Source organism: Muntiacus reevesi, chromosome 13, assembly GCF_963930625.1.
Source record: "Muntiacus reevesi chromosome 13, mMunRee1.1, whole genome shotgun sequence".
Classification (NCBI taxonomy): domain Eukaryota; kingdom Metazoa; phylum Chordata; class Mammalia; order Artiodactyla; family Cervidae; genus Muntiacus; species Muntiacus reevesi.
Genome location: NC_089261.1, coordinates 18,237,511 through 18,260,678, shown reverse-complemented (window position 1 = coordinate 18,260,678; position 23,168 = coordinate 18,237,511). Strand labels below are relative to the sequence as shown.

The following is a 23,168-nucleotide window of genomic DNA, read 5'->3' as shown; positions in this document are numbered from 1 at the left end:
GTCCCAATGGTCCAATCTTAGCCTAGTGTAGGCTTCAAGAAATAGCCATTCCATAGAACATAATTGCAAGCCATTAAAATGTTTAATACTTTTCCCCTGAAAATTCCAATACACCATCTCTCTCAGCACCCTTCCACAAACCCATAGCCACTCCAGGGTCTCCTGTATATTCCCCAAACCCCGCTCCCCTCTCTCTGATCTCTCCATCCTCTGCATCAGAGTCCTATTATATTACCCCCTTTGCCCATCACCTGGATTCTACGCAACAAAGCACAAAATTGACCCAGCAAATGATAACTGCCCCCTTATAGGACCGGACAAGAAATTGCAGGTTCTTACACTGTCTGACAGTATTTTATATCCCTGAAAAATTGAACTGGCACTGAGCACCTGCTTTGTGGCCCAGCCAGTCTCATGCTTTGTGCGTAAGGGATTTCTGGGTCTAAGAAAGCTCAAGATCCAGTTGGGAGATAAGATTTGAGGAGTTGGAAAGTTGTCAGCTGGGCCCCAAGTCATGACGAGGGCCCAGGGCCAAGCCAGGCTGTAAGCGGCACAGGGGGCAGGACCAAGTCTGGCTGTGGGCATCAGACAGTGGTGCAGTTGAGAACTTGTCCTGCCGCTTGCCGGCTGTGTGATCTGGGCAAGTTACTTCCCTTCTCTGGGCCTCATTCCACTTCATCTGAAAGTAAGAGTCATAGCGTCTACCTCAGGCCATTGGTGTGAGGATTAACTGGGACCCAATACCTTACTTCCTCCATTCTAGGATGGGCTTCCCCCCAAACACACACACATTTTGATGATTTGAGGCTGAGATGCATCATGCAATCACTATGTTCATTTAAAATTAACATCCTGGAGCCTGGCAGGGGCCAAGGGCGAATGACTCTGCACTGCTTTCTGCATCTGTACCACCTCCGCACCAAACCCACAGACTCCACAGACGGCTCCAGAGAAAGCTGTGAAAACAGGAGAGAAAAATCTTAAAACTAATGTCTTCCCCCTGCCCTCCAAAAAACTGGTGAAATTCAGGGACACTTCTGACAATCGAGAATGCTGCAGAACCCCCTTTTTTGAGCACTCCTGTCTGTGAGGGCAGCCCTCCACACATGTTAACATTAGCGTGTTAATGACCAGGTGTGGGCAGGTGAGCGTCTCACGTCTCACGAGGAGGACGTGGAAGGAGAAAAGGCTGAGACTGGGCCGGGGTCCCCACGTTTGGGGCACAGAGGGCTCTGAGGACGGCTGGCTGGTGCTCAGTTCAGCTTGAGCCCCCTCCTCGGTTCAGGGGCGCCTGTAGTCGGCCCCCCTCAGCCCTGCCTCCCTCCCTCCCCGCCCCAGCCTACCTGAAGCGCAGGTACGGCCTCATCAGCGCTGGCTCAGACAGTGAGTCTCCAGCCACCCGCTCCGAGTGCCCCAGCCCCTGCCTGCAGCCCCAAGACCTGAGCCTCCTGCAGATCAAGAAGCCCCGAGTGGTGCTGGCCCCCGAAGAGAAGGAGGCGCTGAGGAAGGCCTACCAGCTGGAGCCCTACCCCTCCCAGCAGACCATTGAGCTCCTCTCCTTCCAGCTCAACCTCAAGACCAACACCGTCATCAACTGGTTCCACAACTACAGGTAGGGATGGGGGGCAGGGCGCCTGGTGGCCCCCCTGGGACGGTGGGCAGGGGTCTCAGCCGGCGCCCCCCGCTTCCTCATCCCAGGGCCTGGAGGGAGCCCATCATGGCCTCTGGGAGATGAGGTGGCCATGTTGCTGGGTGTTTAGCTTTATAACGTAGGCAAACCTGGATGTAAGTCCCAGCTCGACAGTGTTCATCTTGTGCGGCCTGGGCAAGTGACTTCACCTCCCAGAGCCTCAGTCTTCCAACCTATAAAATGAGAATTATAATGGGATCTACTTCATAGAGTTGCCTTGAGGATTTGATGTGGCTAACATACTTACAGAAAATAACCTGGCACATAGGAGGTGGTAGGCATTGATGCTATTGTCGCTACCGTTGTTATGGCTTCACCAGCTTGCTCTGCGTCTGCCTCTACAAGGGACGGGGTGGTGTTTGGGGCCCAGGCCCGAGGTTCCCTAACTACCCGCTGAGCCTTGCGTCAGTGCCCTGATTTGGGGCGCCTGGCCTTTCCCACTCCTGAGGTCGAAGCAAACCCTTGTGGCAGCCCCTCGGAGTGGGTGATTCCTAACGGAAGCGGTGCCTCCTCCCACTCACCAGTCCCTCATCGCCCGAGTGGCTGACCTGCAGGGCGCTGGGCTGCCTCGGGGCACGGACTGGTGCACCGTTCCCAAGCAGACCGCAGAAGGGCTTCCTGAGAACCCTGAAGACAAGGCCTGATGCGATTTCAAGGACCATCCCTCTGAGGCGCTCCCCACCAAGCCTCCTGAGCAAGAAATGTCTCTGATGCCCCTGTGGTGCCAGAGAGGAGAGCCTCTTGATCCCTGAGAGAAGAGGAGGGAGGAGCCTGGAAGGATGGAACACCTGAAATCTCTCTCCACAGCCCAGGCATGGGCATCACACAGACCCGAGTTCAAATCCCACCTTGGTTGTGTGTTATTGGGCAAATCACTGTACCTTTCTGAGTCTCATCCCTATTTTACAGATAAGGAGTTTAAAGTTTACCCCACAACAGTGAATTGAGAATCAAATGAAAAACTACAGGCATAAACACATTGTAAAATATTGCTTATATCTTGCTTAGACCCAGAACCTGCCAAACGGCAGATGATATAGGTCCTTAAAGCCTAACACCCTCCTTCCCTTCTAGACATTCTCTCCCCTCTTGTTTCCCACAGGAACATATCCCTCCATTATAATCCAGCATATTCATTTCAGTTAATATTTGCCATGTATACGCAGTGAGCCAGGGTTGGGAGATACAGGGGTTCAAAGCCATCATCCCTGTGCTTAGAGAATTTAAAATCACAAACCAGATAATTTCATGACAACCTAATAAATGCTGCGAAAACAAGAAGGAATAAGGAACTAAGGGAAAAGGGAATTCTACCTAGGGAAAATTTTTGAGAGGTGGCATTTCAGCTGGACTTTGAAGAAGTAGAATTCCACTCCCCCAGAAAGCCACTCTCAAAGAGCTATAATTATAGAAGAATACATTGCTTCATTTAATAAGTGTTTATTGAGCACCTACTCTGTCCCAAGTACCAAAGAGAATGAGGCAAAGTCCTTAGCATCTCTCACAGACCAGCAGGGATGGTGACTATTAAATGAATTCTTATATTAATGTATCATTACACATTGCAATGAGCTCTGGGAAAAGTGAACAATAGGATGTTTTGAGAAAAAATTACTGGGAAGGACCTGCTATAGATTTGGGAGTCAAGAATTGAAGAAAAGGACTAATTTTTACTATGTTGTAAATGAATATTAGCCAGATATTTATATTTGATCCACAGTTTGGAAGTTCTAATAATAAAGCTTCAGGCAATTGACCCATACCAAAACACCCTAGCACTCCCCTGGTCCCACCAATTCTTCCCTCTAGAGGGAACTGAAGGAGAAGACAGAGTCTCCTGAGAGGTAGGCAAGGCCACCTTTGTGCAGGTACTAGGAACTGAGAGGCGAAAGTGAGCCAGATCACCGATGATCGTCCCTCCAGGCTCAGGATCCTGGGATGGAGCCCGATCCCCGACCTGGGCAGGGAGGCAGGAGAGTGTAGTCAGACAGCTGGGTTCAAAGCCCAACTGCGCTGCTTGCGGCTATGTGACCGTGGCAGTCCCGTGCCCCTCAGCCTTGTCATCTTTGTTGGTGGGCATGAGACTAGTCTGCCCCTCATAAGGTCATTATGAAAAATAATCTGCAAAAAGTGCTTGGTCCAGTATCTGATATGTGATAAGCACTAATCATGATGTTTATCACTGAAATGTATAAATTTATATCAGTAACATGTACTTTATTATTATTAAATAATAATATTAATATATGATGTCATCAACTAAAGAGGGATACAGCATTGAAGATACTTAAAAAGTCCTTGGACAACTGACTTGACCTCTCTGGATCTCGTGTTATTAGGAAATAATTAATGGAGTTAAACCCATCCTAGCCTTTCCTGCCCTAAAATATAATAAATGAGACCAAGTTTCCCTCTGACAGCAGGGAGGCCACTGAAGTGAAGAGAGGACGGGTTCTGGACTGGAATTCAGTGCACCCGGGTTCTGGGCCCAGCTCTGTCTCTCTGTGCCTTGGTGACCGAGACAAGTCATTCTCTGGGCCTCCATCTCCCCTTCTGGGCTGATGTCAACGAGTCCTTCCAGGAAAGAAGCAGGGAGTTATTACCACAAACTAAATCTGCTTTTGACTTTAAGAAATGCTCTAGAGCAGCACTGTCCAATAGAAATACAACAAAAGCCACATATATAATATAAAATTTTCTAGTAGCACATTGAAGAAAAATGAAAAAAATAAAATTAAACAAAAAGAGACAGATGAAAGTAGTGTAATAGTACCCACTCCAGTATTCTTGCCTAGAGAATCCCACGGACAGAGGAGCCTAGCGGGCTACAGTCCCTAGGGTCGCAAAGAGTCGGACACGACCAAGCACACATGCATATTTTATTTAGCCCAGTATATACAAACGCAGGGCTTCCCTTGTGGCTCAGTCGAATCTGCCTGCAGTACAGGAGACACAGGTTCAATCCCTGGGTTGGGAATATCCCCTGGAGAAGGAAATGGCAACCCACTCCAGTATCCTTGCCTGGAAAATCTCATAGACACAGGAGCCTGGTGGGCTGCAGTCCATGGGGTCGCAAAGAGTCGGGCACGACTGAGCAACAAACACTTATACAAATGCAACCATTTCAACATGCAGTCAGTATAACAACTGTTAACAGTGAGAGAGCCACGTGTGACCAGTGGCTGCTGCACTAGGCTGCACAGATCTAGATCGTGAGCTCCTTTGGAATCCAACGGCCCTGAGTTCAAGTCCTGGTTCTGCCACTTACTAGCTGTGAAAGTGGGACATATCACCCAGCATCTCTGAGCCTTGTTTCCGCCTCTTAAGCGGGGATGGTGATTGCCCACCGTGTGGAATTGTTGAGAGGGCTTACTAGGATGCTGCATGCGAAGAAGCTTATGCAAAGTGAGCCCCCAGGGAAGTGGGTGGGGGTCACAGGGCCACTCACGTGATTTGACTCCAGGGCTAGCTGTCCCCTCCAGCCCCTTGCTCACCGCCATCTCTGCCCCAGGTCCCGGATGCGCCGGGAGATGTTGGTGGAGGGGACCCAAGAGGAACCAGACCTCGACCCCAGTGGGGGTCCTGGCATCCTACCACCAGGCCACTCCCACCCAGACCCCACCCCACAGAGCCCCGACTCGGAGGCCGAGGACCAGAAGCCTACGGTGAAGGAACTAAAGCTTCAGGAGGGTCCCGAGGAGAGCGTCACCCACCTGACCTCCCAGGAGAAGACTCCAGTGAGGATTAAGCAGGAACAGGCTGAGGAGGCCGAGGAACAAGTCGGCAGCCAGGACTCAAAGGAGCCGGACAAAGGCCAAGGCTCCCCCCGAGAGGTGCATCCTGACCCTCTGGGTGACGACGGACTCCCCAAAGCAGCCCCAGGGCTCCTCCTCCCAGGCGGGACCACCCCAGCCTGCCCCTCGCTGCACCCCCTACCGGAGAGTGAGGGCGGGGAGCGGCTACACCCGGACCCCCTAAGCTTTAAGTCCGCCTCAGAGTCCTCCCGCTGCAGCCTGGAGGTGTCGCTGAACTCGCCCTCGGCCGCCTCCTCGCCGGGCCTCATGATGTCCGTGTCGCCTGTCCCTTCCTCCTCAGCCCCCATCTCCCCATCCCCACCCAGCACCCTCCCTGCCAAGGTGCTGAGTGCCAGCCCCACCGCCGACACAACCGGGGCCTTGCACCCCAGCACCAAGGTGAACCCCAACTTGCAGCGGCGGCACGAGAAGATGGCCAACCTGAACAGCATCATCTACCGGCTGGAGAGGGCTGCCAATCGGGAGGAGGCCCTGGAGTGGGAGTTCTGAAGGTGGAGGCGAGGGGCGCGCCGGGCGGCCACCGGCTCTCCCAGACAGGACGGGGCCTGGAAGGGAGGCGCTGGCGCAGCCATCACAGCGTGGACAGCAGCGTTACGGCCCCGCCGTTTTCCGTTTTTGTTGTAATCTGAGCTCTATGAAGTCAGAGTGAGCAGGTAGGGCCGGAGCCCCTGCCGCCTCTTTACAACCCCCCCCTGCCCCAGGGAGCACCATCTTCTCCCTGCTGGCCTCTCTACCAGAGGCAGAAGCAAAGTGGAGCCACATTTTCACTTGGAAGCTCCAAACTCTTTTAGAAAAATAAATATTTATAGACCACTTTTAGATATTTTAATAAAGGATCCTTTGGAATTTATTCCCAGCTAATGCTGTTTTGATATTAACAGAGAGTTATAAAATCAGGATGCTGTCACAACTGTTGCGAAGTATACACTGAAGTTGTGTCGTTTTTTTTTTTGCCACTAGATGAGATTAAAAGGAGAGAATTGTTCAAAGCCATCACAAAACACTAAGACTGACCAAAATCTAGATAACCTTTGAACCGCGGTTCGTTTTTTTCCATGTCTGTCTGTGAGACACAGTGCGTTGCTACTGCCCTTCCAGAAACCATGTTGAAAAGACAAAGTCCAAAAGACTCTAAAGGAAAACTCCGATGCCGTAGGGTGTGTTTCATTCTGGTGGTCTGTTTTGCAACCTTGATAACACAGAATGTCCTGTGCTGTTGTAAGTGTTGTAGAGACGTGGGCTGTGGCCAGCCATCCCCTCTGAGCTGTAACATGGTACAACACAGGCCGCTTACGCTCCCTCTCGTCAGGAACCTGTGGACTGCAGCGGGTGGATATCCCATCTCGACCACCTGAAAGGCAAGACATGGCTCCAGATCCTTTGGAAAGCCCCGTACGGGGGCGAGAGGTTAGAGGAGTGACGCCATTCCTCAACCTGAATCGTGGCCACAACATGGGAAGTTCCCCTACTGGCTTTCCAGAGCAAGACTGTGGCTGCCATCTTTCCCCTCCTTGTGTTTGAAGAAAATAACAGTGTTGGTCATCCCACAAGCACCCAGATCAGCACCCCACACCAAAAAATAGATTCATCAGACTAGAGACCCCCAACTCCCCTCTCATCATCTTCCTTCTCAAGTTGACCCTGGTGCTTTCGGGAAAGCGTCTGCACCTCCAGGTTTGTGCGGAATGAAGCTCAAAGGTTTGAGTTCACTGCAGCATGACCACCACATCCCAGTCTCCAAGTCCAGCCTCCTGTCTTCTAACACATGACCTTCTTGAAAACAAAGACTCAGCACCCCAACTCAGAGAAGCCCTCCCTCCAGCGTCTTTATCATCTCGGTTTTTAGGGGGAGAGCTCCCAATCTGGATGGACCAGCCACCATACCGTGTCGCCAACACAGCAGCACCCCTGTCCTAGCTGTGTAACTAGGGCCTCAGTCTCCCCATCTGTAAAATGGGGGTATCACAGCAGCCATATCAGCTCCATCCAGAATGACAATGAAAAGGTGGTCGTCATGCTGCCGACCCAGTACCAGAGGGAGAGATGGCTGACAGGGATTTCAAGGATGCAACAAATATCTTGAAACCCAGGCCGACAAATTCCAGTGAGCAGAAGGGATCAGTTGAGCGCCGTTCAAAAATCTCAGCTCTCATGCATCCAGCCCAGGCTGCAGTCTCCACACCAGTCATAAAGAACAACACAGACCCTGCTGGAAAACCTCCTTTTCCATACACCCAGGCTATGCATTGAAGAGTTTTCCACTGTATACATTTTTATCCAGATGAAGGTATTTTTATATTTTGACAATAGGAAACAGTGACCAATTTTCAGAGTAATCAAATCTGGAACAAATGAAAACATCTCCTTTTAGCCACCACCACCCTGTCCCAACTAAGGCAGTCGTGGGAGACACACCACTTTTTACTGTTGAAAGCCACACAACACTGAAATCCAGGCTTACATGCAGACTGCAGTTCTTAAAGGACTAAATCTGGCTTTTGTGTGACGGGATTTGATTAAGCACTTAGCATATAGTCTTTTGAACATGGAAAATCCTGTTATACTTAAAGCTAGCAGATCTGTGAACAACTTTGTCAGGTTCATGTCCTGTAACGGTAAACAGAACAAAAACCCACAAAACCGTTTCTATGAGAGATTGATGAACTTTGTTTAAATTAAAAAGAAAAAAAGGAACACGTTCTGTAATAAACGCGTCGCTCAATACAGAATTGTATAATAATGTCTGGGTGTCCTGTTTCCTTTGTTCTGGAGTTGGGCTGCAGATTGGGGGTCAGAACTCCCCTTGGTTGTTTTACAAAATGGTGTTTTTAAAATTCATTTGCCACCACTAAAATATGGGGCTTGTCAGGTAAAAACCATGATTTTTTTTGTATTTATATGTTCTTTTTTAAATTTTCATTTAATACTGGAATATAGTTGATTAACAATGTTGTGTTATTTTTAGGTGTACAACAAAGTCAGTTACACATGTGTCTATTCTTTTTCAAATTTTTTTCCCACTTAGGTTATTATGGAGTATTGAGCAAAGTTCCCCATGCTATTCAGTAGGTTCTTGTTGGTTATCTTTTTAAAGTATAGCAGTGTGTACACTCAGTCCCAAACTCCCAGTCTATCTCTCCCCGCTCCCTTCCCCTCTGGTAATCATAAGTTCATTGTCTTAAGTCTGTATGTCTCTGTTTTGTAAATAAGTTCAATTATATCATTTTTTTAGATTCTGCATATAAGTGATATCATACATGTCTTTCTCTGGCTTGCTTCATTTAGCATAATAATCCCTATTTGCAGCATGTTGCTGCAAATGGCATTATTTCATTCCTTTTTATGGATGAGTAATATTTCATTGTATATATGTACCACATTTTATCTATTCATTTGTTGGCCATTTAGGTTGTTTCCATGTCTTGGCTATTGTAAACAGCATTGCAACAACTATTGGAGTGCTTGTATCCATTTGAACCATGTTTTTCTCTGGATATATGCCCAGGAGTGGGATTGCTGGATCATGTGGTAGCTCTGTTTTTAGTTTCTTAAGGAATCTCCATACTGTTCTCCATAGTGGCTGTACCAATTTACATTCCCACCAACAGTGTAGGAAGGTTCCCTTTTCTCCACACTCTCTCCAGCATTTATTGTTTGTAGACTTTTTGATGATGGCCATTCTGACTGGTGTGAGGTGATATCTCATTGTAGTTTTGATTTGCATTTTCCTAATAATTAGTGACATTGAGCATCTTTTCATGTGCCTGTTGGCCATCTGTATGTCTTCTTTGGAGAAATAACTACTTAGGTCTTCTGCCCTTAGGTTTTTTGATTGGGTTCTTTGTTTTTCTGATACTGAACTGTATAAGCTGTTTGTAAGTTTTGGAAATTAATCTCTTGTTGGTAGTCGTTTGCAGATATTTCCTCCTGTTCTGTGGGTTGTCTTTTCGTTTTGTTTATGGTTTCCTTTGCTATGCAAAAGCTTTTGAGTTTAATTAGGTCCCATTTGTTTATTTTTGTTTTTATTTCCATTACTCTAAGAGACATTCAAAAGAGATATTGCTGTCATTTATGTCAGAGTGTTCTGCCTATGTCTTCTCTTAAGAGTTTTATAGTATCTGGTCTTAGACTTAGGTCTTTAATCCATTTTGAGTTTATTTTTGTGTATAGTGTTAAAGAACGTTCTACTTTCATTAAAGCTTGCGGTTACTGGGTTCCAACATGACAACAGCCAGTTGAGGAGTGGCTGCCGCTGTTAGGACACATGAGCACAGTCTGCCTGTCTGTACCTGTGCCAGCTGCCTGGATCCTGTGGCTGTCTCGGCTGGCGACTGTGCTGTGGGCTCCAACAGAGGAAGACGGAAGGACTGGAATCCACTTTCCACTCATTGCAACAGGTGGAAGCTGGTTAGATGCTGGGTCTAGATCTGAGGAGCCAAGACTGTGCCCTGCCCCAGTTGGAGGCCACAGGCCATGGCCCTGAGACCAGTCAGTGTACCAGCTGTGCCCACCTCAGTGGAGGGTGTGAGTGGCAGGTGCCTCCAGCTTCCTGATGAAAAAATGCCACAAGGGGCTCCCTGGTCACCAACACAGCATCGCCTGTGTCCTAGCTGTATAACTAGGGCTTCAGTCTCCTCATCTGTAAAACGGGGGTATCACAGCAGCCAACTCAAAAGGTCATTATCAGAAATAATGATGCGTGTAAAGCGTATAAGACAGTGTGTGGCACGTAAGGGCTCAGTACTACTTACTGTTCTCATGGGGGGCGGGGGGGGGGGGTTGGGTTCCTTCACCCCGTCATGGTGAGTCTCTATGTGTCAAGCTGCAGGAGGTTTGTCTTTTTTCTTGACCAGTAATGTCAGGCGAGTTTCCGAAGTAGCACTGAATATTACTCACCCAGGAGGCAAGGGCACGTGGCATCCCAAGACAGACCTTTCCTCTTTGTCTGGAAACCTTCTGATCACCCCAGTTTTTCCACACATCCTTGCAGGGAGAATTAAATGATTAGTGACCTCCCCCTTGGTTAGGATAATTAATTGCTCCAAAGTAAAGTGAAGGACAGGCCCTGTGGACACTCCGTTTGCAGCTCGGGAGGTCCGAAGTCAGAAATCCCCCCAGTGTGGCAACAGGGGTGGAGGAGGGGCAGGGTGGAGGAGGAAGCCTCATCTGATGCACACACACGTGACCCAAGAGCCTGCGGAAGTAGGTGCCCCTGGGGTCTGGGAACCAGAGCTCCCTCTGGACAGTTAGCTTTGGTGTGGACACTATGTCTGCAGTCGCTACCCATCTGGAGTGGAAAATTCAGCAAAAACACAGAAATGTGGAATTCTGAATTAAGGACCATGGGAAGGCGGGAGTGGAAAGACCAGGGAGAAATGAGGGCAGGGAAGGCCTTGCAGGCAGAGGCAGGTTTAGATCAGGGGACAGAGGAGAGGAGAGAGCTGGGCTGGGGGGCGGTTTGGTGGCAGTTCATTCAGGTAATAAATTTGGATCAAGTACCTGCTGGGTACTTAGTGCTTAAACGGTGGAAACACCATGAGAGCATGCGTAGTGGGGTCCAGGAAGGCTTCCTGGAGGAAGAGGCATCTCAGCTGACCCCTGAAAGACAACTGGAGTTAGAAGAGAAGCATAAGAGGCAGGCAGAAGGAATAGCTGGCAAGACATGTGACAGGGATATGGGAAACAAAAGCAAAGGAGGCTGGAACTTGTGAGGATGGAGAGAGGAAGGAGGGACAAGGTAAGATCTTGAAGCCCCCCGCGTCATGCTGGGAAATAGGCCTTTCTCTTGAGGGTACTGAGGAGCCATGGGCCGTATGAGGCAGGGGGTTGCTATGGTCAGACTTGCACTTCTAGGTTAGGAGGTTCCATCTGCCTGAGGAGATGACAGGCCAGAGGAGAGTGGCAGGGCCCACTCCCAGTGCAGGCCTGAACTCAGATTTCCGCAGCCCTTGCTTCCCACTTCTTCTTCCTCTTCCCACCACCTCTTCCTCCTAGTTGAGCTGCTCTGTTGGGCCAGCAGCCCCACCTCCCATCACCTCCTAGTGAATGAGAAAGCCAGACTGTACCTGGTTGTTTGGCCCATGACAGTTGGCATGACTTTTCTAGAAATCACTCTCAAGGCCAAGAGTTCCAGAGCTCAGGTATCGAGTGTGTGCTGCTTCACAGGTACCCAGAGGGCTAAAGCCACCCCTCCAAACCCCAGAGTGGTAGGGACCACTCCAAGTAACCTTGGCCAACAGTGGGAGGAGTAAAACAGTTAATCTCTTTAATGGTCTGTGATCTTCTCCAGCCCCCTAGGGTATACTTATTGATCGAAAAGCAATGGCTTTGAAATCATCCCAGCCTGGTTTTTGTTAAACTCTATTATTGGGTGATCTGAGGACCCTTTAATGACTGTTTCCTTATCTGCAAAATGGACACGATCATAATAGTATCTACCTGTATTTGTTGTCTCTTACTAACAACCAAAATTTAGTGGTTTAAAATAATAAACATCTCACAGTCTCTATGGATCAGGAATTTGGGAGTGGCTTCGGCTCCTTGGTCTCTCCTGAGGTTACAGTTAAAGCTGTCGGCCATGGCTGCAGTCATCTGAAAGCTGTTCTGGGGCCAGAGAATCCACTTGCAAGAAGGTGCATTCAGATCGTGAGTGAACAGGTGCCAGCCCTCGCTTGGGCATTGCAGTTCCTCTGCAAGTGGCCCTCTCCAGGGGCTGCTTGAGTACACTCACCACATGCCAGCTGGGAGTGAGCCAGGCAGAGGTTGGAGTGTCTCCTATTACAACCTAGACTTGGAAGCCCCACTGTCCATAGAATCCTCTCAGCTACACAGGCTTGCCATTATTCTTTGTGGAAAGGGACTTCACAAGGGTGTGGACCCCAGGAGGCAAGGATCAGCAGGGGCCATCAGGGAGGCTGCCTACCATCCTGCCTTATAAGTTTCTTTGAAGATTTCTTAAGCTGTGGTTCTAAAATCCCTTGTTTCCTACTCAAAGTGCAGATTCCTAGGTCCTGCTGCAACCTCCTGACCCCAAATTCCTGTAGCCAGGGCCCAGGAATCTGCATTTTAAAGAACCATGCCCACATCTTACCCCCCACCCCCCAGTTTTCTCAGACATCATAGATCTTAGTAAATGGGAGGCAGTTCTAATTCATTTTGCTTTGTTTGGCCCCACCGTATGTGTCAAGCACTAGGAGATGCTGGGTGTCTGGGTGTAGTCAGTAACTGTTGAGTTGAAAGAAACATGATCTACTTAAAGGTGTGCAGTTTATTGGGAAGATCCAGAGTAACCCTTGGGAAACCCAGAGGCAAGAAATTCAGCCAGGTTTCAGGACACTTATCTTGAGTCATTCTGTTCTCTGCCTAAGGCCACCTCATATCCAATTTGGTCTGTCATACCCACCTATTCAAAATTCCTAGGACCCTGATTGGTTCAGCTGGTGTCTCAGGACCAACTCCTGCCCAAGCAGCTGTAGTCAGGGAGAGTAGGATCAAGTGAATGGGTACGGGAGGCATTTTTTTTTTTTAATCTGCGCTGGGTCTTCATTGCCACACGCGTGCTTTCTCTAGTTGTGGCGCCCAGACTTGCTTGTGGTTGCCCTGCAGATTGTGGGATCTTAGTTCCCTGACCAGGGATCGAACCTGCATCCTCTGCATTGCAGGACTGATTCCTTAACCACTGGACCACCAGGGAAGTCCCGGGAGGCAATTTTGGACGTATCTGTGCCCGGCACTGTGCCAGGCCTCAGTGGTACATGGGAGGCAGACTTGTCCCTGCTCTCTAAGGAGCTGCAGTTTTGGGGGTCTGGGTGCACTGCCCCGCCATTCCTTGGCCCCATAACTAGAGAAACAATGACAACAGAGCCCCTGGACAATGAGCAGAGGGCAGTGGCAGCAGCCCGAGTGCTTTCAGAGCTGTGCCTGGCAAGGAGAGATGCAGCCGTGGCCCCAAGCACAGGTAGACCAAGCCAAGGCAGCTCTGAGCCCTCTGTCAGCAGTGGGCATCCGTTTTGAAAACCTAAGTAAAAAATAGTTCGTGGGCTCATCTTTAAAGTCTTGATCAGAAAATGCAAAACCTGCAGCTGGACTTAAGCAGTCTTTCATTGTACCGCCATGGAAGTTATTTTGAATGCTGCAATCTTAGAAATTGGGACAAGTAGCAGGGCCTTTTCCTTAACAAACTTTGTGTAAGGTGATCTGGGGAAGGGTGTTGGTGGAGGGGAAGGCGCTGGACAGTTGGCACCAGATCTAGCCAGAGTAGAGACAAAACAGCCCTGTTAAGGAAGATAAAAGATACTGGGCCAGAAGTAGGGGGAGGAAAGGGCTATTCATTCCTTATTTGTTCACTTGGAAGAGGAGAGATAAAAGGCATCCAGGGAAAGGATGGGGGGTGGGGGGAGAGGTAAGTGGCCCTTTTCCTCCCCCAGAGAATCCCACTGTAGCCCTAACCTTCACCCCAGTGAGCTGACATCCTTTCTGGGGCTGGCTACCCAGATCCATGCTCCTTAAAAGGAGAAGCTGCTGTCACTCAAGCTATCCATTAGGAAGCCTCTGACTACAAATAATGAAAAAGCCCCTCCCCCAAAGTTTTAAACATTTATACCTCAAACAACAAGACTTCTAGAAAAAGGGTAAGTTCTTGGGTCCATGATTCAGTGGTTCAGGGATATTTTCAATGTGTGCTAAACTCAGCAGGGGATCTTTTCTTTAACGTGACCTACTTCATGATCATAAGATGGCTGCCATGACTCCAAGTTTCAGACATAGCTTACTCCCAGAGCTCTTTGTGTCTTTTAAGAAGCAAGAACGCCCTTCCACTCACATCTCATTGGCCAAAATGGGGTCATACAGCCATTCTTTAACATCTATATACATGAAAAGTGATCACCACCACAAATCTAGTTGTCATCCATCACCATACATTTGGCCCTCTTCACTCATTTCACCTGCCACCACCCCAACACACAGCCATTCTTTAGCAGGTCAAGTTTATCCAGTCCCTGCAAATCAAATGGGAGTAGCACAACTGAGAGAATTTGACTAATCATTTAGGGTGGATGGATGTTGGGCAGGGAGCCATAACTTCTGGCTTGATTGCCCTCCATGAGGTTCTCATCCCCTGCCCCCAGGCGGCTTCTCAGAATATTCCTTCTGAACACATACAGTATCCCCCAAAGACTGCTGCAGTGAAGACGACTTCCTCGACTTTGCCATGATCCCGGGATCATGGTCTTCCTGAGGCAGGTGGCCCGCACACCTCCCTCGAGTCAAAAGGAAACACTGTTAGCAGGTGGCCACTGAGTGACCGGTCACCCCCTCCACTTTCATGGCTCCATGGAAATGTTCCTAAGCAGCCTGCAGGTGAGGGCTTCCCTCCCTGGGGCCCTCCCTCTTGGGGCCTTCTCTCCATGCTGTGCCCCAGGCCCTGCAGTGGCTGTGGTCACCAATGCCTCAGGCAGCACCCTGACTCAGCCCCCATCTGTCAGCTGTGGTACCAGGAAGGAACTACTCAGCACATCCTGGATGCTCATGAGTAGCATGATTCCCTGACCTCAGTATTTTTCTTGTTCTTTGAACTTGCTCTGCAGACCAAGGACTGCAGGTTACTCATCCTAAGCCACATTTTCCTGGATGCATATGATTTTTCCAGACTGTCAAGAGGCATGTGACCCAGCTCTGAATCCATGTTAAAAGGACCTAAGGAAAAAAATAAATAAATAAAAGAACCTAAAGGCTAGTCTATCATGCTGGATGACCTTGGGCCAGCCCCTTCCCATCTGTGAACCCCCCATCAGCCCAGCAACCACATGTGAGATAACAGATACACAGCATAAACACAGCGGCCATCCACCCTTTGTTCACAGCAGACATCACTAGTCAATCACAGGCTATTTCCCTCTGAATTAGCACTGAATCCTCCTCTCTCTGGGCCCTGATCAGTGAGGAGAGCCAGGTGTGGCTCTTCCCCTTTGGGGTCCCTCCCAGTTGTCAGGTCTTCAACCCACAGTTGACCTTCTTTCTACACCTCACCTTCCCCCCGGCCTTCTTCTGCCTTCCCCTCTGAAAAGGAACTTGGGGACCCCATTGCCTCACATTCCTCTCAAAGGCTCTTGTCTTCTTCCACAGGCTTCCGGAGGTTTACAGCCCTGCTCTGATACTTTTGAGCTGTGTGAACCTGGCTGATTTTTTAACCTCTCTGAGCCAGTTTCGTCACCTGTAAAAGGGGGCCATTATCTGCCATAAGAGGTGGTAAGAATGTTTCTGACAAAGCATCAGCCAGGGAGCACTCAGCACACACTCGTCACCTCTCTTGTAGGGCTTGCTCCTGGCTCTGCCAGGCCAGTCAGTCCAGGGTTTAGATGGGGCCAAAAAAAAAAAAATTGCTATCATCAGCCATTACTTGATAAACTTTTTATTTATTTCATTTTAGCCTCTATTTCCCTCTCCCAGCCTGTTTTATATCTCTCCCCTGCCCAGCTCTGGAGGCAGTCTGACCCCATGTTGGGCTTTGGGGGTGGGTGGGGGGAGATTGTACCTTTAGAGCTTATAAACCTACACCATGACTGGAGCCAGCGCCTCACCACACTAGCTGGGTCTGGCCAGGACATGGGTACCTAACAGTTCTTAACATCCCCTGAGACCCCAGAGCCTATAGACCAGAGCTGCCAACCCCGCCCCACCACTCAGGACTTGGGGAAGGGGGGATGGGAAGTGTACCAAGACCCCCAGAGGCACCTGCAGCTGAGCAGGGTTCGCTAGGGAGAAGGCAAAGAGCCAGGTGATATTCTTGAGGTTCCTTTGTTCCCAGCCAAGGCTCCTTGCCGCCACCCCAGGGGCAGTACCAACTACCCGCCATCGCGACTAGCCAAGCCCAGAACCAGGGCACCCTATCCCTTCACCAACCAACAAGAAACAAAAACAGCGAAAATACCAAACTTTGTTGCTAGGAGAAAGAAAGACACCCCAAAAGTATTAAAAAGTAAATTAAAACTGAAACTCCAGTCAGCTGAGACAGCAGTGAGCTGGTGACTGCAGACACACAGACAGCCCCCATTCTTCCCAAGCCCCGAGGTCTCCAAAGGCAGCAGGAAGGGGCCAAGGGCCGAGTCTGTGTCTCCAAGAGGGAGCCTCTGGGGAGATAAAGATTAGGGCGGAGGTGTCCTCAGGGGGTCCCAATTTTGAGGCACTGAGGACTGTAAACATGACCCAGCTTGAGGCCCCCGGAGATTCTCCCTGGATGAAAAATGGCCACTGTGGTGAGTGAATAACAGTAAAACCAGAAGTTGGGTGCGGGGCAAAGCGAGACCTGGTCTCCCTCAGAATATTGTTGGGCGAGAGTGGGGCTGAGTTGGTGAGCATGGAGACAGGCTGTGATGGGAGAGGGTTCTGGAAGCCAGACATGGTTTGGCAGCTGCTGCTTTGCCCCTATCAGATTGGCACCTGGACCCTTTCTGGGCTGTGAGTCAGCTCAGACTCACAGGGGCACCTGCTGGGAAGTCAGTTCAGGCCACGGCTGCCCGGCCCAGGACTGGACAAGGTCAGGCGGGCTCCTACAAGGCCCAACCCCAGGCCAAGGACGGGAGAGCTGGCTCCGGGAGAAGACAGAGGATGTGCTTAAAGAGTGTTGGGAGAGGGTGAGAGCTGCCATAGGCACACAGACATGGCCCAAGGCCAGAGGGTCTACTGCCCCCGAGGCACCACCCCAAGGCCTGGCTGAGGCCCCAGGAATAGTCCTGCCTGGGCCTTGCTCCAGGACAGAAGCCCGGTGCAGGTCATACATGAAAACCCACACCGGTGCTGCCTTTCTGCACCTGCTGCTTATGGAGGCAGGAAGGTGGCTGGGAGCCAGGCAGCTCCTCCAGCAGGCCTTGGAGGAAAAGGAGGTCAGACCCAGGTGTGGTGCAGCACAGCCCGGCCTCCTGACCACGTGGGGCCCAGTCTGGACCAGTGCTGACTGCGCATGTGCCTTCCAGGCCATAGATCCTGGCAGGTCCCAGTCGCCCCGGCCAAGGCGTGTCGCCAGCAACAAGCCTCTGCTCGGTGCTTCAGGACAGGCGACCAAGGAACCTGCTGGGCTGGGTTTGGGGCTACAGCTCCCACAAAACCAGCTCTCTGGCTGCCTGAGGATCATCTAGGGCCTGGAGCCTCCTGAGAATCGGGCACGGTGCCTCAAGGCTAGGCTCTCTCTGAATTACAGAGGTCCCAAAGCATCCCTTAGAACCCAGCATCTTCTCAGAGCCTTGAGAAGGCAGACCCGGCAGGGACCCCAGGGCTGACCCTGATGGCGATTTCCCTCACGACCACGTCCCCCAGCGTCTCAGGGCTGGGCCTGGCTGCTGAGCCACTGGCTCCTCAGCGCCCTGATCTCCTGTCCGTACCACTCGTGCAGCTGGGCGAAGGAGGCGGAATCTAGAGGCCCGTTGGGCGCCGAGGCCCGCCGGCGGGGCGGCAGTGGCGGGGGCTCGGGGCCGGGCCGGGAGCCAGGATTGGCCCTGACCGGGACGGAGGCGGCGGGGGTCTCGGCGCTCCAGACCGCGCAGCCGTTCTCCTTGGACGGGAGCGCGCGCGGCCGGCGGGCCGGGGGTGGGCCGCCGCCTGCGCGCACGGCCGCCAGCTGCTGCTCCAGCTCGCGCACCACCAGCCGCAGGTAGTCAAAGCTGGCCCGCGACAGCGCCTTCACCCAGCCCTCCATGGCGGCCTGGCTCTCGGCCGCCAGCACGTAGGTGCGGGCCCGCGACCCGGCGAAGCGCACGGCGAAGGCGAACTCCTCGGCGGCCTCCACCAGCTCCACGGTGCAGCCCTCCAGGATGATGACGCCCACCGGCTCGCGGCTGGCCGCATCCTCGAAGTAGAAGAGCATGTTGCCGCGCAGCACGAACCAGCGGCGGTGGTAGGCCGCGTGCCGGCCGCCCTTCTTGTACAGGAAGCCCGTGTTGTCGGCCGGGGTGTCGCAGGTGGCGTAGAAGGCCAGGCTGCGCTCGTTCAGCTTCATGGCGCGCGCTCGGGACCTGTTGTCCCCCCACCGGGGCGGCGGTTATTCATGCGGCCGCCGCCTCAGGTGACCTCACACCACCCTCGCTGCCACAGCACTCATCACCACCCCACCCCACCCCCATTTCACAGATGAGGAAACTGAGGCTCAAAGAGCAGACGCGGCCTGCCCAGGCTCACACGGCTCTTCAGGAGCAGAAAGTGGACTCGAACCCGGGTCTGACTGGCCCCAGAAGTCAGGCTGGTTAACTCTCCCGCCATCCTACCTCCCCCAAATAATGGTGAGGATTCTTAGGGCATTGCCAAGCATTTTATATACATGAACTCATTTAATCTCGAAACATCCTTTAGGTGGCCGGACTAGCCTTACCCCTTTGCCAGGTGGGGAAATAAAGTACAGAGAGCTTAGTCCACTGGTCCAAGGCCACAAAGCAAGTTGGGCCGAGAACTGAAACCCAAACCCAAGCCTCCTTTCAGGCACTGCTAATTCTATCACCCCTGGTACCAGACCAGCTGACCTTTTGTGGTCAGATTCCATCTCTGCCGATGTCAGCTTTGATTTGCTCTTCCATGAAATAGGGATGTGAACAGAATCTATTTCAGAGGACAGTAGTGACTTCATCCTTCAAACATTTATTAAGCACCTATTGTGTGCCAGGCACTGTTCTAGGCATTAGCTATAGAGCAGTAAACAAGATGGAGAGAGTCGCTGCCCTGGTGCTGATAACGCTAGTGGCAGGTGAAGGGAGTAGACAATTAACAAACAGGTAAGGTACATCTGTCAGATGGTCTTAAGTGGTGTGGAAAATATACGACAGGGAGGAGAGATCAGAAGTATTAAGGACAAGAGGAGTGTTTGATTTTAAAAGAAAAGCTGTACTAAGAAGGTGACATTTGAGCAGAGACCTGAAAGAGGTGACCTGAGCCCCTGGGACATGCCAGGCAGAGGGAATAGCAAGTGCAAAGGCCCTGAGGTCGGAAGCTGCTAGTGTGCTTGAGGTTGTTGGTGAGGCTGGAGCAGAGTGAGGAAGGGGGGAGAGGTGGGGGAGGCAATCAGAGTGGCAAAAAAGATTGTTACAAAATCCAGACCAAGGGCCCAGGACTTGGTTCACTCTTACAAGTGAGAGAGCCTGGAGGGAGAGCACTGTGAACCCATTCGCAGTAGAGGAATCTGACTCTATGCACTTGGCCACAGTGATTTTACCCCAAGGAGTATATGATGGCCAGGTAGGACGGAGGTGGCATATGAGTCTCCAGTGTGGCTTCACCCTCCCCTGGGGTTTTCATGGCTGCGCTACAAATGCCTCTTGTGCTCCTACTTCAAAACCTCACTCTACGTAGGACAGTGGCCACACTGTTCAAGAAGTAAAGTCGCTGGAGTGCAGCAGGTGCTCAGTTAATGTTCGCTCCCCAGTGGGCAGTGCCTCACTCAGGACCTGGAGGAATGAGGCTCTACCAGAAAGGAGGCTCTCTCTCCTCCAGCTCAGCCGGAGCAGCCAGCTACAGTGGGGCCCAGACAGGCAAGCTGACCCAGGGCAGAGGAGGCAGTTGCTCCATCCCCAATCCACCTCATCTCACCAGCCTACACAGTTAAGAAGGGCTTCCTGGAAGAGGCAACATGGGCCATGATCTAGTGCTGATTATCAGCCTGTCCTGACCTAGTAGTTGATCTGACCAAGGCCACAGCCCCTGAATATTCAAGGTGTTTAATCTCTGCTCTGCCTCCCTGAGCTATGTGACTTCGGACTTAGGCCTCCCCTCTCTTGAGCTTCAGTTTCTTTCTCTGCAAAGTGGGAGGGATTTCTCCCAACTCCCCAGCAAGACCCACGTGGACCCCAGCCCCATTTCGCACAGGAACCACCCACCGTACTCACCCCATTTCCCTCCTACCTCTCAGGCCACAGCTCACTTCCCTGCTCTCTGCCCAGTTCTGGTTTTGACTTGCTCTTCTTTGGGTTCAAATGTCAGATCTGGAGTGTCCAAGCTATGTGACGCTGGGCAAGCTTTAAGCCTCTCTGGGCCTCTGTTTCCGCATCTGTAAAATGGAATAATAGCACCTAAGTCAGGGTTATTGAGACGATGACACAATGACTATGTAGAAACGCTGAGCACAGTGCCAGGCACAGTACGTGCTAAGCTCTGATAGCTGGTGACCTTCTTAGCCTCCCCAAATGCTCCCCTCGGTGCTATCTTGGTGAAAGGCCCTTGGATTCCCCCCACCTCCACATCTGGTCACTCATCAGGTCACCTTGATCCCCCCTCCAACCTCTTCCAAATCAGGGGCCTAATCTCTGCTCACTGCCATCTCCCATTCTAGCTCCCCTGCCCCCCCCACCATCATGGCTTGCCTGGACAGCTACAATAGCCTCTTCACTGGTCTCCCTGGCTCCACCATGCCTGTTCCATGTTGGTGTTCTTTAGGGTAAGATCTTAACTTCTTCCTAGGCCCCGTCCCTGGGCCTACAGAGGGATCCTATAAACTAAGCCCGATTACACCCCTCCCCCACTCTAAACCCACCCATGGCTCCCTACCTGTCTCATTACAAAATCCATTCTTCTCCAGGTCTTCCAGGTTCCCCTTCCCTCTCCCTTTCCCCCTCGCTCCAGCCACCTTGGCCTCCTTGCTGTTCTACAAACACGCCAAGCATATTCCCATCTCACGGCTTTTGCACTGGCTGTTCCCTTACCTGGAATGCCTTTCCCTTATCTTCAGATGGCCAAGTTTCAGCTTGAGCATAACCTCCTCAAGGAGGAGAAGATATCTGTACACAAGAGGACCACCACCCCGCCACATAATTCTCCCACACCTCAGCCACAACCTCAGACCCATTACCTGGGTCATTTTTGCCTGCTCCAGCAGGGCAAAGATTCTTTGTCGGAATTCCAGTGCCTGGCATGTAGTTATGTAGTTGGTGCTCAAAGACCTATAGAATGAGTCAAGCAATTATCTACTTAAACCTCTCAACGGCCCCAGAAGAAGTCTTTTCCTCATCCCACATTCATAGATGTGGAAGCTGAGACAAAGAGAGCTTAAATAACTTGCCCAAAGGTACAATTCTGTGCCTAGAATGGCATGCTCTGGGCAGCCAGCCCAAGGGGGTAGAGTCTCACCACCCATTAAGGCCAAATGAAGAGCAATTTCCCTCACGCTCAGCAGCTGCCCCCTTCCCCCTCCAACCCTGAGCCCAAGGTCACCAGCCAACACAGGACCCCTCTCTGCCCATGAGCCTGCCTCCTCCAGCCCAGCCAGGAAGGAGGTGAGGGAAAACAGCAGGGGAACAGGCTCCAGCCTCTGGGAGGGCCTGGTCCCCGGTTTATCTCCCCACACTCCAAGAAGTTCAGAGTCCGCGGCGGACACTACTGCTGATTCAACAGTCCCGGGCCAGGCAGGAAGCTAGAGGGGACCATCCCAGCCCCTCTCTGGTCCCCATGCCTCCTCCAATCCAGGCTTCATGGGCCTTGAGAACACAGCCTCATGTATAAAATGAGTACATTAATAGCCATCCCTCTCAGAATTGAAAATATTAATTTTGAAGAGACAGCTTGCAAAATGCTGAGCAGGTAGTGAGCACACAGTCAGAAGCTATCCCAAGGGCAAATAATTAGCTCCCAGTCTCCAGGGACACAGATCGCCCAGAACCCAGGAGTCTGGGGAAACTGAGGCATGGCTTTTTTTTTTTTTTCGCCACTCATTTCAAGGAAAGAAGCCAGGTCCTGGGGTTGGATCCAGCTGCCCCAAGTGTCACCCAGCAGTGGACATGCTGGAGAGAGTGTGGCAGAAAAACATGTGTTGAAGAACTCCTGTCCAGCGCTGCCCTGGGCAGGGGCTGCAAGGATGCCAGGACCACCATCCCAGGCCATTGCTCCTAGCTGCCCTCTCTCCTTTTGTGTGTGGTGTGTTCCTTAAAAGACAGCGTGAGCCGTGGATGAAGGTGGTCGGTGGCAGAATGTGGGAGCCAAGTGGAGCTCTCTAGTCCGCAGAGTTGCCTCAGCGGCCGAGGTCTTTTATGGGGCTGGAGGGTCACCGGCCAAGTTCGCCCCAGCAGCTGGAGACCCTGACGGGAAAATTACCGCTGGCTTGGAATCGCAAAAGGACAGATCCCTAACAGAGGTCTCTCCAGACCGCGTGGGGGACCCCGAGACCCACGGCGGCCCGAGCCCGGTCCCGCGTCCCTTGCAGATCCACCCGAAGTTTCCCCCCGCGTCAGGTCGGCCTTACCTCGCGGCACGGCCTAGGGCGATGGCAGCAGTGGCGGGATCGGAGGCCCGGAGGCAGGGGGCGGCCGGGCCACGGCCCGGTACCCGCTCGGTTGTGGCGGTGGCCGCGGCGGTGCTTTGTCTCCCGGGCTGCCGAGCCGGCGCAGCCGCGGGAGAGCGCGGGCCCGACGGAAGAAGGCGGAGGCAACCAGACCGTCGGAGACCCAAAGACGCTCCTCTTAACCCTTCCCAACCTTCTCGTGACAGACCCGCCCCCGCTTTCGTCCCTCGCTCCGGGATTGGACACCCTGGATCCGGCACACACCCCCGGATTCGCCACGCCCTGTGGGCCCGCCCCCGGAACCACTCTTAAAGGAACAGCAACTGGTTTAGGAATTCCCAGTGTCCTATTCCGGGTAGAAGGTTAGAACCCGGAGACTCAACGCGCTTCCAGTGGTTAGGTACAGGGGGCAGCG

General features: G+C 51.8%; 2 protein-coding genes across 6 annotated transcripts in view; one reads left to right on the top strand and one right to left on the bottom strand.

Annotated features, from left to right (window-relative positions):
- CUX2 (cut like homeobox 2) overlaps positions 1 to 6,120 on the top strand; it is a 265,294-nt gene extending 259,174 nt beyond the window's left edge. Inside the window, exons 21-22 of the mRNA XM_065904450.1 lie at positions 1,339 to 1,612; positions 5,202 to 6,120. Coding sequence (XP_065760522.1) covers positions 1,339 to 1,612; positions 5,202 to 5,994 — 1,067 coding nt within the window. The 3' untranslated portion in view covers positions 5,995 to 6,120. The remainder of the gene's footprint in view (positions 1 to 1,338; positions 1,613 to 5,201) is intronic.
- PHETA1 (PH domain containing endocytic trafficking adaptor 1) lies at positions 249 to 22,958 on the bottom strand. Of its 5 annotated transcripts, XR_010658852.1 has the most exons (5): positions 22,715 to 22,958; positions 21,329 to 21,419; positions 20,386 to 20,530; positions 1,780 to 1,863; positions 249 to 956 (listed from the first exon to the last, which is right to left on the bottom strand). XR_010658852.1 is itself a non-coding variant. In XM_065904451.1 (4 exons), the coding sequence occupies exons 3-4, from the start codon at positions 20,372 to 20,374 to the stop codon at positions 17,822 to 17,824; spliced, it is 696 nt and encodes a 231-aa protein (XP_065760523.1). In that variant the 5' UTR covers positions 20,375 to 20,530; positions 21,329 to 21,419; positions 22,715 to 22,958; the 3' UTR covers positions 15,507 to 17,821. The 5 variants fall into 5 exon arrangements, 3 of the variants coding, with proteins under 3 accessions (XP_065760523.1, XP_065760524.1, XP_065760526.1); XR_010658853.1 differs by lacking the exons at positions 249 to 956; positions 1,780 to 1,863 and adding an exon at positions 6,410 to 6,856; XM_065904451.1 differs by lacking the exons at positions 249 to 956; positions 1,780 to 1,863 and adding an exon at positions 15,507 to 18,512 and having other exon boundaries at positions 20,370 to 20,530.
- Between the last annotated feature and the right edge of the window lie 210 nt (positions 22,959 to 23,168).